The 19,626-nt window shown below is 37.1% G+C and overlaps 1 protein-coding gene across 9 annotated transcripts; it reads left to right on the top strand.

Annotated features, from left to right (window-relative positions):
• Positions 1–2,845: 2,845 nt before the first annotated feature.
• LOC104095851 (plasma membrane-associated cation-binding protein 1) lies at positions 2,846–4,897 on the top strand. Of its 9 annotated transcripts, none has more exons than XM_009602106.4 (5): positions 2,846–2,968; positions 3,257–3,416; positions 3,556–3,639; positions 3,764–3,848; positions 4,434–4,897. In XM_009602106.4, the coding sequence occupies exons 2-5, from the start codon at positions 3,306–3,308 to the stop codon at positions 4,739–4,741; spliced, it is 588 nt and encodes a 195-aa protein (XP_009600401.1). In that variant the 5' UTR covers positions 2,846–2,968; positions 3,257–3,305; the 3' UTR covers positions 4,742–4,897. The 9 variants fall into 9 exon arrangements, with proteins under 9 accessions (XP_009600401.1, XP_009600368.1, XP_018626095.1 ...); XM_009602073.4 differs by having other exon boundaries at positions 3,550–3,639; XM_018770579.3 differs by having other exon boundaries at positions 2,930–2,968; positions 3,295–3,416.
• The last annotated feature ends 14,729 nt before the right edge of the window (positions 4,898–19,626 follow it).

Here is a 19,626-nt window from a genome sequence, read left to right as displayed (position 1 = left end):
ATTCAAGATCGAGATCGACCAAGATCGAGATCGAGCAAGATTGAGACCAAGCAAGATCGAAACCGAGCAAGATCGAGGAAAACTTACCGAGCCAAATAACGAACAACCAAAATATCCGCGATCGGTCGAGGATCACGGCGGAAATCTCGGCACATATCAAGGAAAGGCCGAGTAATTAGCAAATCATAAGATTTGTTACCCTGTATAGAATTGTACCAAGAGTAGGATACCTCTACTATATAAAGGGGGGTCTGATCATTTATTATACACATGACATCAACGCAACATAAAGCAATATACTGACATTTTCTAGTTTTTATTATCTTGTTACTCTATTAGCCTGTTCATACTTCAGTTGAAACATCTTTGGTTCGAAGGTGGTCAAACTCAAGGGCCAAAACAATTCGATACGTGTGGTTTGCATTTATTCTTCTATTGTCAATTTTAATATTAATCTGTCTTCTTAATTTGTGCCAAGTTATATCACGTATCCTTAAAGCCGCGTATAAATTTAATTGTTATCCGTTTTTTAGGGTAAACAATACAAGAATTAGATCTACAACATACCTGAAGGAGAAAATCAAACTCGATACAAAGATAGTTAAAGACTCGTACTGATAACGTCTAATAAAATAAAGCAATTTAACAAAATAAAATAACAATAAGAGAGGTAAGATTAAGAACATATGTAGTAGAACTCTTTCTTTTCTCTTTCTTGGTGGTCTCTGCCGATATAAATTGCCATGCATTTATAGGCAAGAAAAGGTAACTTAAAATCTATCTTGAATAGTGCAAAGATAAATATATTATAGGAAAATACATCCTCACACTATATACAACATGTAAATCTATCCATACACTATTTACAAACATTCATAACGATAAATGGATATATGGGAAATTTTGAGAGAAGGAAGAGGGTGACTTGAACAGAGGGATTCCTCGACGGCGTTATTCTGTAGAGCCAGCGAAGCCACGTGAGTATGTTTTGAAGCTCGTCTTTCACAGATCACCATCAAGCTGGACAAGGGTCCCATCCCTTTTGATACTGCCACCACGGAATGATCCCATTGCCAGCTGCGAATAATCTTTTCTCCATTGTACCCTTTTTTTTTAAAAAAAAAATTTTCCACCCAATGTTCGGTATCCGCATTGGAGCCCGACTATATCTGAATTCGTGCCTGATAGGGTCCCATTCGGGGGAAGCTTTCCCTACCAAAAACTATATCCAGAGCTCAAACCCGAGACATCTGGTTAAGGGAGGAACAACTCCATCCGGTGCACTATATCCTTTGGTGGTCCCATTATACCCTATTTACCGACTCAGATGCTCTCCCTAAACTCTAGCGTTTGATTCCTTTGTTTAATCTTTTGCATGAATTATTAGTTTTTCGACTTAGTTAATGAAAAATAATTCATTTGCTCAACTTTGATTTTTGATAACAGTTGCATTTTATACAGTATAACAAAAGCCTCAAAACATTTGAGATATTTGGAGTAAATTTCATGGGTGGTCATTCAATTTTTTATTCATTACACAAAAGTCACTTTTATTTTATTTTTTGTTACGTAAAAATTATTCAATTTTGTGTTTATTACCCAAAAGTCGCTTTTCTTTCTTTTATTACACAAAAATTATTTTATTTTGCTCTACTTATCACAAAAATTAACTTTGCCAGATTTTATAATACTTTTACTTGAAAAGTCTATTATGTCCTTTTTATTAATCTTCTCATTTGTGTAATATGTTCTATATTATATACTATATAATATATTTTTTTCTAGGTATTTTACTTATAATTAAAATAACTTTAAATTATTTTATTTATTATTATTATAATATATCCATACATTTAATTTTTTTTATGGCACTCAATTTGGTTAATCATATTCAAACATGAACATATTTTAAATATAAAAATGAAAAAAATAATATTTATTTAAAAGAATAAAAACATATTTGTTTAACAAATGATAGTTTTTTTATCGTCAATAAAATTTTAAAAAAAGTTTCAAAGATATTTATGTTTGGTATTAAGTTTTTTTAAAGCTTTATCTATAATATTATTTATTTAAAAGTATTAATCTGACGTGTCATTTTGCTAAATGTGGGTATTTTATTTATTAAATTAATGGGTATGGCTTGGCTAATAAATCAACGAACTTTGATTTTTTAATTTCATTAAACATAATTCATTAAGCATGATTAAGAACGTGGACTTGAGATCTGTTCACGGTAATGTTACTGAAAAAATTTAATAATACTACTTATATATCTTGAAAATTAATATTAAGAAAAAATTAAATGTACGAATATATTACATAAATGTGAGAATTTATAATGTCTATGACATAATAGACTTTTCAGGTGAAAGATTTGTAAAATCTGGTCAAAGTGATTATTCTAATAACTAGAGCATACTAAAATAATTTTTGTGTAACATGAGTAACACTGACCATTCGTTGAATTCAGCCCATCTTATCCCAAATTGATACATGGGTAATTTTGCTAAAATAACTTTAAAATAATTTTTATTTGTTGGATATGTTATATATGACCATAACAAAAAAAAAGTCTTATTTGATAATTAAACAATTCATAAGAAAATAATAAAGCTTGTTAAGAGTTGGGTGGGATGGACTATGACCCAAATTTTAGCTCAACTTGACCTAACATATCTCAGCTCAAGTTACCTTTAGGTTGGTCACATTTATTTGACTTAACCCATTTTGATCTGTCCAAAATTAGTGAAACCCACCCATTTGACACCCCTAACCACAAATGAGGGAGGGGTAGGTGTACGTGGTTTGGACGGAAGCGTATTTATGTGAATAAGGGGAAAGACGGGGGGTGATCTGGGGAATTAAACTTGGAAGCACAGTTGGCTACATAATGAAAACAATTTTCCAAATTGGTCACATTAAAACCAAGCGAATAAAGAAGAGAGTATTCGCTTTCTTCATTCAAGTTAGTAACACTGACAATTTTTTCTCCAGTTCTTCTTCATCCTACTGGTTTTTCTCAATCATAAACTTTGTACTCGTTAAGCTTTTCCTAATAAGTTTTTCCCTTTCCTTGTTGCAGTATTTGGATTGGAAGAATTGTTTTAGAAATGATTTTGAACAATAATTATCTGTAGCTTTAAGGAGTAAATATTTATCCAAAGAATTGCGACATATCTAGTTCTCTTTTCTTCCTTTGACCTGCAAATGTAGCAAGAAGACTCATCATAACTTTTTTTTCCCTGTGTTACAGATTGCTTTTCCTCTGTCGTTGGTGCTTTGTGTTATTAGAAGACATAAAGATGAGCTACTGGAAAGGCAAGGTTCTTCCAAAGATCAAGAAGGTTTTTGAAAAAAATGGACCCAAAAAGGCTGCTGCTGCTGAGGCCTGTGAGGCCTTTGATGTGGCCAAGGTAAAAAAAATTCTTTTTGTCCGTTTTGGATATTTCAAAGTAATTATTACAAAGGACTACGACCTCATTTTTCAACAAAATGAAAGACAAATTTTACTTAATCACCTAGTTCTTATTTAATAATAAATCTCAGGAGCAGTACAGCAAAGAATTCGATGAAAAGAAGACTGAGCTCCAACCTAAAGTCGTTGAAATCTATGAAGCTGCTGCAGCTGAGATTAAGGTATTTATAAAATCAGTTCCGTACAATGTTTTACGAAGGAATTAATTAGACTAAAGAATTGTTACATACATACAAATATAGGACGTATGATAATCTTTTCTTTGTGATTGAAAACAAAAACAAGACTTTGGTGAAGGAACCAAAGGTTGCAGGACTGAAGAAACACTCAGCTGGAGTTCAGAAATTCCTTGATGAGCTTGTCAAGATTGGTAAGTCTTTATTTGTTCCACCGTTTGTTCTTTATCGTCACACTCTGTACATGTTCACTGTGTGGCGGCGTTTATAACTTCACATATAATGGACTTAGTTATAGTATGGCGTTAGTTCGGGGTAGTTTGATTACTCTGATTTGAAAAATAACCTCAGTTAAATTCAGCAACATTATTTTGTGTTGCGTTTGGTTGGCATTTAATTTTTGTTATATAGATAATACCGGTATAGTTTTATACTTCAAGTTTTATATTATTTTATAACAGATCTAACATGAGATAACTTTTTATACATGAATTAGTTTACAAGATAAATCGCCTAAAAGATGAAAATAACCTTGAATTCATCCTTTTTTATTTTCTATTGTATTTCAAAAACAAGGATAAAATTGTGAACTTTTATATCACGCGCTATATATTCCATTTTTATTAATGGAACCAAAAATCCTAAAAACGAAAAATATGTATACACTAAATTATCGATGATTATTAATCTCTTATAACGCCTCACGCCTGTATAACTTTGTTCGCCAACCAATCGAACTAACAATATTGGTTTCCTTATGCTTGGAATAATGAATGAAGAATTTCCGGGATCCAAAGCAGTCAGTGAAGCAAGCTCGAAGTTCGGGCCTTCCTATGTATCAGGTCCCATAATCTTCGTGTTAGAGAAAGTGTCCACGTTTGTAGTCACCGAAGATAAGAAAGAAGAGGAAGCAGCCACAGCAGCAGCAGTAGAAACAACTGGCACAGTAGCTGAAGAGGTGAAGGAGAAGGACATAGTGGTTGAAGCTGGAGATGAGAAGAAAGAGGAAGCAGAGCCAGCAACAGAGACAACCAAAGTTGAAGAAGTACCTGCTGCGGTAGCAACTGAACCACCAAAGGCAGCTTGATGAATGACCAGTAAATGATAAGCAAACCCTGTGTGTAAAAGTATTTTTCTTTTAAATATTATCTATGTGTGTAAAAGTATCCTCTTTTCTCTTTTTGGCCATTGTATTTTTACTGTAAGAAAGAAGACATAAAACATGATTTGTTATTCTTTATAATTGCCCTCTTCATCTTTCTTGCAAAAACATTTGTAACCTTGTATAATATCGGAATAACGTTACCCGTTGATTCCTCAAAGCTTTCATTTATTTTAGGTTAAAAGAATTGTTATAAAACAATCGAACACAAGAAAGGCAAATATATATAGTATGGTAAATTATAGAAACATTAGTGTGATAAAACGAAAATTGAAGGAAAATTATTGAAATTATCCCCTTTTGTTTTTCGTAATAACTGTGAATATTACCATTTCCAAATCGCATTAACTCATACACCTAAGAGCACCCAAGTACCAGTCTCGCAGAACTGGCAACAGTAGGTCTCACGCTCTATTTACAAATAATGCTCAATGAAATATCCCTTTAATTTTTTTTATGGGAAAAGGGCCAAATATACCCCATTACACTCATATATTGTCTACATTTAACCTCCGTTATACCATCGGGCAAAATTTATCCCTACCGTTATACTATCGGGCCAAATTTATCCCTACAATCATCAAACTTTTTAAAAATACCCCTTGATCTGTTAAGTAATCCAAAATCTCCCAAAACTCAAGGCTTTAAACCTCGTTTAATAGAATCGCTTAGGAATAAGTGGGTTCTACTTGGCATAAATTGGTTGTTCTTGATTGTAACTCTTTTATAATTGGAAAAATCATAAGGAGGAAATACTACATGATTATTGGAAAATATAGGGTAGTCATTTAGGATCCATTTGCATATCAAAGGACCTCCTATTAGAAATATATCATATTAACACTGATAACATAACATTACGATGACGGGGACACAACCTTGGTTTCTTAATCCATTAATCAATTCTCTTAACAAAATAGCATTTCTTAATAATTCACAATTACAAAATTCTTTCCAAACTAACGGAGTAGAATTACGGCTTAAGTCAAGTTACACGCTATTCAAGTAACCTTTTCACACCTATTCCGTGTGGGATTCGACTCCAACCTAGTTGGGTTATTATATTTGACATCGACTGCCTACACCATTTATATAGGTGTAATTTGAGCGTATCAGCTCTCTATGAGGCCAGGTATGGAACAATGTAAGATAAGATCCCAAGCCCTTGTGTGGCCGAGTACGGTCGAGCTCTCTACGAGACCGGTATGTAATAATGTAAGTTAAAACACTATGGAGCCTTCACGTGGCTGGGTACGGTATGGAGCATGTGCCCAATGAGGGGCTGGATAATATTGTTGTGTATCGTAAGTTGTGCATTATTTCCATGAGTGGCTTACCTTTTTTTCGAAACTTGCATGCTTTAAGTTTGATGGGTTCTACCATTTAAGTTTATGCCCCTGGTGGCTTGTCCTCAGTAATCAAGTTATGATCAAGTACTCATGTCTCTTATATTAATGCACCGATTTTACATATTTTCTTACTCTTGCATACTCAGTACATTTTCCATATGAATGCCCTTCTCTTTTGGGCGCTGTGTTCATGCCCACAGGTGCAGATAGACCCGGTGACGCCCATCCTCAGTAGAAGTATTATTCTAGCTATTTGGTTATTGCTCTGCACTCTTTCAGAGTAGTAGTTCAGAAGTCAATAGGTACTGAAGTAGATGTCATAAATATTTTGGGTATAGTGGGCCCCTGTCTCGACCAAGTTGTGTAATATGTATATATTTTTTGGCACTCTTAGAGGCTTGTAGACTAGTGTTAGTGTTTGGTTGCATGTAATGGTCGGGTATGATGATATTGGTGACAGTGATGGTCATGTATAAAATGCCATTGTTTCTTTTGTTAATCAGCTACACACATCTTAATTCTGGTGATTATTACTGGGTGGCCTCAATGGCCCAGATTTTATGAATAAGAAGAATGTAAGAATAGACTTCGGTTCGCACGGGGCTCTAGGCGTCGTGTGTCGGTCGCACCTCCCAAGGTCGGAAAGTGACAAACTTGGTATCAGAGCAGGTTGTGCCCTAGGAAGTCTACATGCTATATCTAGCAAACTCTTGTTTATGGGTATGTTGTGCACCATAATTATAAACAGGAGGCTACAAGATATCTAGGATGAATACCCTTCTTTCTGATCTAGATCGTGCGGTAGAGCTAAATCGTAAGTATTCTCTTCTAACTCTCATCGTGCTTGTGTTTATAGCAATGCCTACCACGAGATGCCAAGCACTTGCCCAAGGATTGAATGAAGAAGCCGGAGAAGGTACCAGTAGTTATCGCCTTCCCAGATGGGTCAGCATGGACCCAATGATGAGGTTGGGACACAGGTTTAGAGACCACACCACCACCCCCGAAACAGCATAAAGCAGTTAATGTCTCTCTTATTCCTCCTCCAATTTAGCCCGAATAGGATCTACATATGAGAAGTTCAGTGCAATTATTAACTCGATTAGTGACCTCTTAAGCCTAATATCTGGCCCTTGCCACCTCAGATAAAGCAGTCAGTACGAGGGTTTGAGATTTCATAAATTCGGACACCCTAATATTCATAGGAACAGATCCAAATGAAGATCCTCAGAACTTTTAGATCAAGTGTAGTGGAACTTACGAGTGATCCATGCCACTGATACCGAGTCCGTATAACTTGCATCTTACATATTGAGGGAAATAGAGGTTGTGTGGTATGAGACTTGGGAACAGTCTAGGGGACCTCTTACCCCAGCAGCGGGATGTCGTGAATTTTCTGAGGCATTCTTGTAGCAATAGTTTTCCTTTGAACTCCGCCGAGCTAGACAAGACAAATTCTTGCGGTTGGAGCAAGGTAATATGAGTGTCCGGGAGTACAACATGTAGTTTAACTCCTTGGCTAGGTATGCTCCATTGGTGGTGGCCGAGATTAGTGATCGGGTGCATCGATTCGTGGATGGTTTGGGGCCGCATCTGATAAATAAATGTACCATAGCTTCTCTGAACCCGATTATGGATATTGCTCGTATTCAAGCCTGCATATAGAACTTAAAGGATCGCAAGAGGCTACAGCAAGCTGCTCGAGAACACGACCAGAGTCAATCTAAGAGGGACAGGTCTACAGGAGATGCAGGAGAACTTCGAGGCGGGATAGATCTCCATTCCCTCGGCAGTCACCAAGCTCGGTGTCTAACGTGCCATCACAGTCCCAAGGTCAGTATCATGAACGGGCCACTTATTCCAGCCAGGGCCAGAACTTTCCAAGGCAGAGTTCGCAGAATAGTAGGGACACTGGCAAAATGAGACCCCCCATGCCACGTTATGGCCAATGAGGTAGGAATCATTTTGGGCATTGCCACCAAGGCTCAAATTTGTGCTATGCTTGTGGGCAGCCCGGTCATATCATGTGCTTTTGCCCGATGAGAAGTATGGGTGCATGATGTCACTAGCGAGATCAGCGACAATTTCCTCATTGACAGCATGTCCTCGTGAGCAAGGTATACGACCGCTGATGAAAAGAGGTAGAGGTGGAGGTAGAATGTCCAGCCCGGGTGGGCAACGACAGAATCACACTATGCATTGTCAAGTCGCTTGCATTTTTCGTCATCACCAGACGTGGTCACAAGTATATTATCCGTGTTCTCAATAAATGTGTATGCTTTAATAGATCCGGGTTTTACCCTATCATACATTACTCCATTTGTTGTCGGTAAATGCGGTAAAGTGTCTGAGTTGTTACGACAACCATTTGAAGTGTCCACGCCGGTGGGAGAGTCTGTGGTTGTTAGATGAGTGTATCGAGGTAGCGATGTGATGATTCATGATCACCATACTTTGGCCAATTTGAAATGATAGAATTTGATATTATTATGGGAAAGGATTGGTTGGCTTCTTGTTATGCCATAGTGGATTGTTGGAAGAAGGTTGTTCGCTTTACCATTCCGGGAAAACCTATTTTAGAATGGAACGACGATGTCGCAGCACCAAAAGGGAAGTTTATTTCTTAACTTAAGGCTCGAAAAATGGTCATGAAAGGATGTTTCTATTATTTGGCACAAGTGCAAGATGCGGAGGCGGAGCCTCCCACCTTTTAGTTGGTCCCGGTCGTTAGTGAGCTTCCCGATATATTCCCAGATGAGCTCCCGAGTATCCCACCCAAGAGGGAGATTGAGTTTGCCATCGATGTGCCACCCGACATGCAGCCGATATCTATTCCTCCGTATATGATGGCTCCTACCGAGTTGATGGAATTAAAAGACTAGTTGAAGGACCTTCTCGATAAGAGCTTCATTCGACCCAGCACTTCTCTATAGGGAGCCCCAGTACTATTTGTTCGAAAGAAAGATGGTTCATTAAGGATGTGTATTGATTATCGACAACTGAATAAGGTTACCATCAAAAATAAGTATTCGCTTCCAAGGATCGAGAACCTGTTAGATCAATTGCAAGGTGCTAAGTATATTTCAAAGATCGATCTCAGATCTGGGTATCATCAGATAAGGATCAAGGAATAAGATATTTTGAAGACAACCTTTCAGACAAGATATGGCCACTAGGAGTTTCTTGTTATGTCTTTTGGCCTAACTAACACACCAGCGGCCTTCATGGATCTGATGAATCGAGTATTCAGGATATTCTTGGATATCTTTGTGATTGTGTTCATTGACAACATTTTGGTGTACTCTCGATCAGAGCCAGAGCATGCAATGAATTTTTGAAAGGTCTTACAAACACTTAGGGATCACAAGTTATACGCCAAATTTTCCAAGTGCAAGTTCTGGGTGAACTCAGTGGCCTTTATTGGGCATATAGTATCGGGTGAGGGTATCAGGATTAATAGCCAAAACTATTGAAGCAACTAAGAATTGGCTAAGGCCCATAACTCTTACCGAGGTACGCAACTTCCTGGGATTGGCCAGTTACTACCGAAGTTTTGTGGAGAATTTATCATCCATAACTACTCCATTAACAAAGTTGACACATAAGGCTGCGAAATTCCGGTGGACCGATGATTGTGAGAAAAGCTTCCAAGAGTTAAAGGATATGTTATCATCGGAACCAATGTTAACTCTTCCTGAAGGACTCGAGGGGTATGTCATATATATTGATGCCTCCATAGTGGGCTTAGGCAGCACACTAATGCAGCATTGTAAAGTAATTGCATATGCTTCAAGGCATGTGAGGAAACATGAGCAAAACTATGCAACCCATGATTTGGAGCTAGCGGCTGTCATTTTTCTCTAAATATATGGAGTCACTATTTGTATGGAGTTCATGTCGACATATTCACCGATCACAAGAGCTTACAGTACATATTCATGCAAAAAGAGTTGAATTTGAGGCAACAGAGGTGGCTCGAATTGTTAAAGGACTATGATGTTGATATTTTGTACAACCCTGGGAAGGTAAACATTGTGCCTGATGTGTTAAGCCGGAAGTTTATGGGCAGCCTACGACATGTGGAGGAGCATAAGTTGGAGAAGACTAAAGAGTCGAACCGGTTGGCAAAACTAAGTCTACGATTGCTTGATACCGGTGACGGGGGAGACATAGTCTGAAACATTGCCGAGTCCTCGTTAGTGGCGGAAGTAAAACCACTACAATTTGATGACCCATCTTGAGGAAAATAAGAGAAGGCATTCCCTAGAAAATGAAGCATATTTTCGGGTTATCCGAGGATGGAGTCCTTAGATAAAAGGACCGACTATGTGTACCTGATGTCGGGGGACTCCAAGAGCAGATTATGGCAGAAATTCACCAATCCCAATATACCGTTGATCCGGGGTCAACCAAGATGTACCACGATCTTCAACAACCATACTTGTGGAACAATATGAAGAGGGACATTGTTGGATACGTCACTCGGTGTCCAAATTTCCAACATGTTAATGTTAAACATCAGAAATCGGGAGGGTTGCTGCAAAAAAAGGAAATTCCAAATTGGAAATGGGAAGTAGTCAATATGGATTGTCGTGCCCCGTTTTCTCGCGAAAGCGGTTTTCGACATGTGACATCTCTTTTAAGGAGGTGTTAAAAGAGAAGAGTTGCCACCTAATGATTTTTAAGGTGCGTTAGGTCACTATTTGCAAATAATTCTGTTTGACTAGTCCGCGTCACCAAAGATCGGGTAAGAGCTCAACTTACCTTGAAGAGAAGGTGTTAGGCACTCTTCTAGGTCCAAAACGGTTGGTCCCGACCAAACTTTAAACTATGTGGATTATATGATTAGTCTAGGTGATAGAATAAACAAAGAAAAATGTAGAAGTCGAAGAGTCTTATCATAACACATGAGAGACGGTACAAATGATTACAAGGTTAAAACTACATCAATCTATGTAAGATGACTTAGTGCGAATAACAAGTAGATAAAGAAAAGGGGGGTCTTAAGTTTTTTAGCCTAAAGGATCACCCCATGCAACATAAATAATACTTCACAATTACCTTAAGATAAGGAGTTGCTCATATTATTCAGCGGGCACAAACTATCATCTCTTGCTACCCAATTACTGTGTTGAAATTGTTACCTAAAGGCGCTCTAATTCAATTCTAAACCATACCCTATGTGTGCACTACCCGTCCCGTACCTGTGGTCCAAGAGGCTTTGGACCTCTATTTGGATGATTCTAGACTTTACCTAGGTTGCTCAAAATGGTTAAACTAATCGCGCATTCAAAACAAGTAGGACTCCACGTAATCAACACCAAAGGCTCAAATTCACCTCCTCATATAGACTCGAATGCATGTTGTCAATTAGGCAGACAATTATAGCTATACTAGCGATGTTCAGATTATTTTAACGGACAGCTATAGATTAGCAGGTTTGGTGTGTTAAATCATTCCAATTCTATGTGATTTGAACGACTCAGCAATCAATGTAAAATTCCTATAGGCAGGATTTCTAGCTGACTGACTTCAGGTGTCGCACAGGTAGTACCGCCGTTCCAAATTAACTAGCTTGCAGGTTACATGTATTACAAACCTATAGACATGATTTCTAAGCTGTTTACGCAATGGGCGGTGAAGGCTATTAGAAACTGGGAATTACCTGCATTTGATTTTACGGGTATACCTTCTAGACGGATAACAGTAGACGAGATTTCTAATAGGGTATTTGAGTTCACTTTTACCATACTTATTCCTATAGGCATGCTATCTATGTGGAAGTATAATAAAACGGCGTGAGCAGTTGATTAAGAGATTAGTGTCCTATAATCATGATATCTAGATGGACAGTACACCAAAGATAAAAGCAATTTGACTAACCATCTGAAGTCCTATAGGCATGAGAGCTAGAAAAGCATATACATCCTATAGGCATGCTGTCTAAACACAAGTATAGCGATTAATAGCATGCTTAAGATAGTGTACAAGTATTAGACAAATTAGATTAGGTGTGTGCAATTCCTAGAGACATGATTTCTATTAGTGCACGAAATAACAAACAAGACATGTTGAATAAAACAGCGAATAGAACACACATACCCTATAAGCATGATTTCTACCCTTTATGCAAGAACAAAGCACATCCATTCCCCAATTTCACTATATCCCCAATTATTCATTATTACAAGTTATTACAGCCCAAATGGAATAATGCGAACCAAATATGATAGGAAAACAAACTGAAACAAGTACGAGCCTCCATCAAATAGTACAGGCCCACTATAAAATAACCCAATGAATTTCTGGGCCTTCAACATCCTTACCAACCAACAGACCTAAATCTCAGGCTCATAAAGACAATAGAATCATCCTGAATCCAGTGCCCAAGTCCAACAACACATATGACCCAATATCAGGCCCAACGAATAACTTACTTAGCCAAATGAATGCCAAACTTAACCATGCAGATGACAGACCACTCGCAGGATAAATTTAAACAACTTTTCACACTTAACTCCTAAAGTTGTAACTAACAATAGTTATAGCCAAAGCACATAGACAAGATCACATGAAATACTGACAAGTCTACAAGGCAGGTTCATGCTTGTATTCTCAGAAACAAAGCTAAAGGGTCACTATTCCAAATAGTTTCAAAAGTAAAATGATTCGGATATAGCCCAAAGGACTTTAGACACATGAAAATCTAACAGAGTTAAATAGAGCATAGCATTCACATGAAAGTTTTAACATAAAGGTCTAGTGAAAACAACATAACAGAACAGGTTCATGATCGAGCAATTACTTAACAAGGGAAAGTTATCATGTTGAACATTAATCGCAGTATAAGAGACAATATCAAAATTCAACAGTAGGAGAAGCAAGCATCAATTCTAATACTATTTGGCCATGTGTAGTGAAGGAAGGCCAGTTGTAAGATTTATTCCTAAGGTCTTGACTGGTACTAAGGAATGCAGGATTGAGCAAGTCAGCAAACACACAATAGAATCACAAATGCATAATAACAGGTCCTCATAAACAGCAAGACCTGAAGAGTAACAACTTAAACATGGACTAAATTATTTCCTAAACATGAGTTTAGTTGACATAACAATCCAAGACAAGGTAGGAAAGAGAACTCTGGATTGACAACAAACATCAGCATAACATAGCAGGCTAGACATGTTTAGTAGAGCCAGAATTTTCAATAGGCAAAGACATATTAAGAACTAGATTGTCATATAAAGGCTGGATATTTGCCTTTCACCTTATAGACTATGAGTATATTTAATCAACAGAGGAATTAACTAAGCATGGAACACACAGTAAGGCTCACAATTGGCTGACATCACAGTTAAGAATTGGTTGCAGTAGAGCATCAGGTACATTAAAACACATGAATTGGTCTATTATAAGGATGCAGAACACAGTAGGGGATAAACTCAGGGAGAGTAGTAGGTAATAAGCATTCAAACAGACATATTAGGGTAAACATACTTAAGAGAGTCAAAAATCATTCATACTGAGCACATGTAATAGACAGATGTTAGAGCTGGGAATTGTAGGCAACTTGTAATGCCAGAAAAGAGTTTAGAGTCACAAAACAGCTTTAGAGCCAATAAGGTTGCAAACATAGATGGCATAGGGACATATTGATTCATAAAAGTCTCAGTAGCATAAATATACTGAATATGAACACAAATGAACTACTAAGGTCAAAGAACTTACCAGCCATCAATTGACAAACAAATATGCAGGTAGAAAAGTCTCAACAGCACTTCAAACGTCAATAGAAAGCAGCGGAACCCAAAATAATTTTAGTGCGTCAGAGTTCCCAAGGGTTTCAGATGAACCCCGAGCAGTGCTCGCACTAAAAAAGGGTCAACTAGTCGAATTCCGGTGGCTTTGGCTTTCAGCTAGCCAAGAGCCAAAGTTCAGAATAATATAGAATGAGATAATAAGAGAGTAATAGTGGTAAATTTCAGTGACCAATCCCCCCTAAAGGGAATTAGGGGATGGGTTTATATAGTAGCAAAATCAAAAACAAGGAAAAACAATCAATTTAAACATAAAAGGGGAAAGAATAGCATGCAAAATCGATTAGAATCAATTTAAGAGGAATCAGACAAATCCTAGTTTGAAACGAAGAACAAAAAATAGTAAAAATCTCACTGAATCAGACCCATAGGGCCTGGTAGTGAGTGTATCAGGTCAGAAACATAAAGATAATACAAAATCGAAGTTGAACGAACACCAATGACTTAGTTTCCATAATAATTAAGTACCGAATACTTGTAACGTTTAAGAGATGGTAAGCGTCTACGTGTGTGAAAGAAAGGAAAGGCATCATGGAAGATTTCCATGTGATTATCTGATTGGGACTGGGATTTGAGTGGGGGCGGCTAGGGTTTGTGATGTTCTGCTAAAAATGCATATATTTAACCATTATTTCCTCACATTCTAGTATTTTTAATCATCTTTTGAGTATTAATTATATTATTTTGTGTTTAATATTATATTTTAACTATGTAGAAATAAAGTGGTGTGAAGATGAAGAGATTTAGAGCAAAATTAATAAAACGCGAAAGAAAAAAACAATTAAATAAGAAAAGGCAAAGGGGGACACCCTTTGGTGTTTGTCCCCCCCAAGTGCAAGACAAAAAAGGGAGGAAATAGAATTCTTGAATTGGAATTGAAATCGTGGAAACGTTTCTGGTTTGTGCGCCAGGTCCAGCGCCTCGTGCTGGCCTGGACCCTACGTTGCGGGAGAGAAAGTTTTTGAGAACAACTTTTGACCAAGGGAGAGCACAGAGCTGCCGTGGAGGCCGGGTTTCATCTTTTCTTCCACCAAACTTAGTAATTTTTATGTTTCTCTGTATGATTTGTTGTTTTACTACCATATCTATTTGGAGCTAAACTTCACATTCTAGGGTTGTGGTTCTTTCATGACTATTGTTATTCGGATATTGCTTTTGCTTTCTTGATTTATCATATTGGTTTATTTATTTAGTCATGCGCTTAATTATTTAATTGCTTGATCACCAATTGAATACTATCTACGAATATAGAATTGAACTCGAACGTGGAAATTCTAGATTGCACATATGATTGAGTAGAGCAAGGTCTTGAACTTGGGCATCGGGGAATGGATTTGCTGTTAGGATAGACATATACCTAATTGCCTTGCTTGGTTGATGTACAGGAATTATAAATGCGTTCTTGCTAGTTCTAACTCCATAGACATATAGGCGTTAGGTTAGCTTGAATAGGCGAGTAAGAACTCGACAGATTCTTATGAGCAATATTAACCCTGTCAACCAATAAGCTAGATGAATTAGTTAGTCAATTCAATTGAAGAATACAATAGGAATGTTAGATAGATCATAACCCTGGATCGTTTTCATCACATTGATAACATAAAAATCTATTCTTCCTTTGTTCAGAGTTCATTATTTATTTTCTTTTTAGTTTAATTACTTTAGCATCACTACTTTTGGCTTCAATTCTTGTTTAGTTAATTGGAATAGCTTAATTTAGTTAATAGTTGATAACAAGTCCTCGTGAGTTCGACAATCTATCTCATCACTTTATTACTTGCAACCGCGTATACTTGCATGTGCGTTTGGCAGCAACAAGTTTTTGGCGCCGTTGCTGGGGACTTAGAATTAGCTTATTTTCTAGATTAGACTTTTACTTTTATCTTTACAAGTTTTTGTTTCCTTTTTGTAAATATTTTTATTTTTATAACAATTTGATCTTTCTCTTAGTGTGTTTTTAGTTCTTTCAACATGACATCTGGGGATGAAATATTCGGAGGTAAGGTTATTGATGAAGACACTTGGTTGACAAAAGACTTTTATGGTCCGTCTTTTTAGGCTTTTCATGACCTAAACTCTGGGAGGTATGAATTTGAATATAGGAGTAAGGGTTGGTATTGGGATGGATATTCACGATTACGGGAATATGCGGAACGATGTTATTTTCTAACAAAGTTGGTGAATGATTGGTCTGTCACGACCCAAATCAGAGGGCCACGACTGGCACCCGGTGCCTACTCAACCGAGCGCCACGTACTTTATCTTTTTATTTTCTAGAAGACTCGTCACGGGCCATGATAGGCCACACACACACACACACACATATATATATATATATATATATATATATATATATATATATATATATATATATATATATATATATATATATATAATTAACAATATTAGAACTTAACTCACATAACAAATTCAAAAGGATTTATATAGATACATAGGGACCGACAAGGCCGTTGACATGTCATACCTAAAGCTATACATAGGACACTGTCTGCAAAACCTCTAAGAAAACATGACCATAACATATAAGTCGAGACAGGGTCCCCGACATCCTCATAAAACAAAGTGGCATATATAGAACGTGACTCGGCAATACTCCAAGAAGATGTGGAGCTCACCAACCAAAAGTTGATATCTAGAGGCAGCCTACATTGTATGGTCCTCACCTCGCCTATCTATACCTGTGTGGCATGAAACACATCGCCCCATGATAGGCCACATCTATATATATAATTAACAATATTAGAACTTAACTCACATAACTAATTTAAAAGGATTTATATAGATACGTAGGGGTCGACAAGGCCGTTGACATGTCATACCTAAAGCTATACACATGACACTGTCTGCAAAAACCTCTAAGAAAACATGACCATAACATATAAGTCAGGACAGGGTCCCCGACATCCTCATAAAACAAAGTAACATATATAGAACGTGACTCGGCAATAATCCAGGAAGATGTGGAGCTCACCAACCAAAAGCTGATATCTGGAGGCAGCCTACAATTGTCAGTTCTCACCTCGCCTATCTAGACCTGCGTGGCATGAAACACAGTGACCCAGGAAAAGGGGCGTCAGTACGAAGAATGTACCGAGTATGTAAGGCAGAAATGAAACGTAATTATAATAAGATACTATCTCGGGGAGAGATAAGAGTCAACTTATAACTTCTGACTTTCCACTGAGGGCCATAACATATAGAATAAAGCCCATCTCATATATATAAATAAAACTACAATATAATAGTTCAAGTTACCTCATTTTCGTGACGTTAACTGCCCAACTAATCAGTGGTAACTGCCCGACCGGCCGTAGCGCGGTGGTAAATACATGACTGCCTGACCGGCCGTAGCTCGGTGGTAAATGCATAACTGCCCAACCGGTGGTAAATAATAATACATAACGGCCCAACCGGTTGTAACTGCTCGACCGGCCGTAGCTCGGTGGTAGATGTATAACTGCCCAACCGGCCGTAGCTCGGTGGTAGATGTATAATACATATAATACCATTATGATATTAACGTTTTTGTTAAATACCTCAATAGGGAACTAGATACATACTTAGACATCATTAAGTGCTAAGAGTAGAAATAATTATGAAATAGCATTACGTTTACGTATCGTTACTTGGATCATGCCAAAAGAAAGAAGGATTAGTCTTAATATACCTTTAATGTGAACAATCTCTTCAATTTTGAAAAAAACCGATATGGAAATACACATCTATGTTCACGGCTTGTTCTAATGCAAGGAGCATTTCTAATCTCAAATCTATCTTTGTAGCTCAAATCCCTCAAGACCGTTTCTAATCTCCAGCAACAAGCATTTTCTTTGCTAAATGTATACATATATGTACATAAAACCACTTTGTGCTGTCTTGATATGTCTTTAGACTCTTGTTTTTCTCCATTAGTAAAATTGAATCATATTAATATACTTAATTTCACAAGAGTATGATAAGCATCTTGAAATGTGGTCCAATTATTTATTTTTTGTTTTTACATGGAGTAGATCATGTGCTTGCACATATGCATATATTTGTGTTGGTAAAATCCATCCAAAAATATGAATAAGTGAAAAGTGGGGTCCACCTCACTTGCCACCATATTTAGCTAATTGTTTAATTAATCTCCCACTAAACTCATTAATTATCCAATTATCCACATAATTAAGAATTATTTCTAATTACTTAAAATACTACTTACTTTTAACACACTTTATATATCCTACTATACTATACTTTACTATCATGGTCGTGTGGTGTGTTGTATAGCACTAATCCATAAATACATGGTATTATAGCTTTGATCGTATTTTATCACAAAATAACAAACTTCGGCGATACTCAATTTCTTTGATTCGTTAACCCTCTGACCTTTATAACACTTACTTATCACTTGTTACAAATAGCATATATGCTTATGATCTCAAAATAATCTCATTCCCGAGTCTACGTCAATTAACTTACGACGAAACTTTAATATACGAAATGCGGGATGTAACATGGTCGAAGGAGAAAGTTGATCTTGCACAAGAAATTGACAAGTTTGGCTTGGATTTGCACAACTTGAATGTAGATTTGAGTGCAAAGGTTGATGCGTTCAATGCCCAAAAATTTAATGATGAGTTGTATAAAACTGAAAAGAATCTTCTAGACCAAATTGAGCTAAAACGAGAATACCAATCATTAAACCATATTTTCCTTGATGGTTCCAATGTTGAGAAGGGTGCTCTAGAGTCATGTGAGAGAGTAGATAACATAACTTTTGCATACTCTAGTATATGTAAATATGGGGATGTAAATAGTAGTACAATTCATGAGTTAGGGCGCATTAGACCTCATTCCAATCATTTTTCCACATTATGTTTAGATGGTAAGATAGTAATCGAGCCATCTGAGCCTATGAGGGAGTCAAAGAGTGAGGATGAGAGTGCCTATATTCTTGAATTTGTCATGCCAAAAAGCAAAAATTACATTCCTCATCTAAAGGCCAAGAAGTGTAGAGTGAAAGATTTATTACTTGGCCTGGTTGTCTTTGTAGCCCCACCAAAGGAGCATAGCCATAGACTAGATGCCCTGTTAGGGGTACAATTCATAAGTTCAAGTTGGATGCAAAAAGTGGTTCACGTCGTGTCGCGACGTTAAATTAGGCGTTTGTTGGGAGGCAACCCACCTTTACTGCTTTCTTTTATTTTTGTTTGTTTTTGGTTTATTTTATTTTTGTAGTGTTGTTTTATTTTGTAGGATTATGAGCTTAGGAAGAAAGCCATAGGAAGTATGCAAAAGCAAGCCAGATTATTAGAACTAGTGTGAGGTGCCTGCACAAAGGACCATCCGTGGAAGAAGTCTGAGTACCCCGTGAGTTGCTAGTGCTTCTGTTAGGACCTGGAATTTCCACTTACGGGCCTGTGATGGCGCCTAACATTTCACTTGCTAGGCAAGCTGACGTTAGAGGATCTTTAAGCCAATTTTTAATCAATTCAATTAAGTAAAACCAAATAAGCCGAAAAGAAACTAAAACGTAATACAAATGACATACAACCAATAATATCTAAGTACAAACCGGATCTGGAGTCACAAGTTCACGAGCTTCTAGAATCTCTACAAAATAGGGTTTGAAATA

This window comes from Nicotiana tomentosiformis, chromosome 1 (genome assembly GCF_000390325.3).
Source record: "Nicotiana tomentosiformis chromosome 1, ASM39032v3, whole genome shotgun sequence".
Classification (NCBI taxonomy): Eukaryota; Viridiplantae; Streptophyta; class Magnoliopsida; order Solanales; family Solanaceae; genus Nicotiana; species Nicotiana tomentosiformis.
This window is presented reverse-complemented; position numbering and strand designations above follow the sequence as displayed.

What these genes read in the sequence shown, in the direction of transcription:
- LOC104095851 (XM_009602073.4), top strand. Translation starts at nt 3,306, where the DNA reads ATGAGCTACTGGAAAGGCAAGGTTCTTCCAAAGATCAAGAAGGTTTTT. An exon ending in CTGCTGCAGCTGAGATTAAG is followed by an intron (nt 3,640 to 3,763) that starts GTATTTATAAAA and finishes AACAAAAACAAG; the next exon opens with ACTTTGGTGAAGGAACCAAA. An exon ending in TGATGAGCTTGTCAAGATTG is followed by an intron (nt 3,849 to 4,433) that starts GTAAGTCTTTAT and finishes TAATGAATGAAG; the next exon opens with AATTTCCGGGATCCAAAGCA.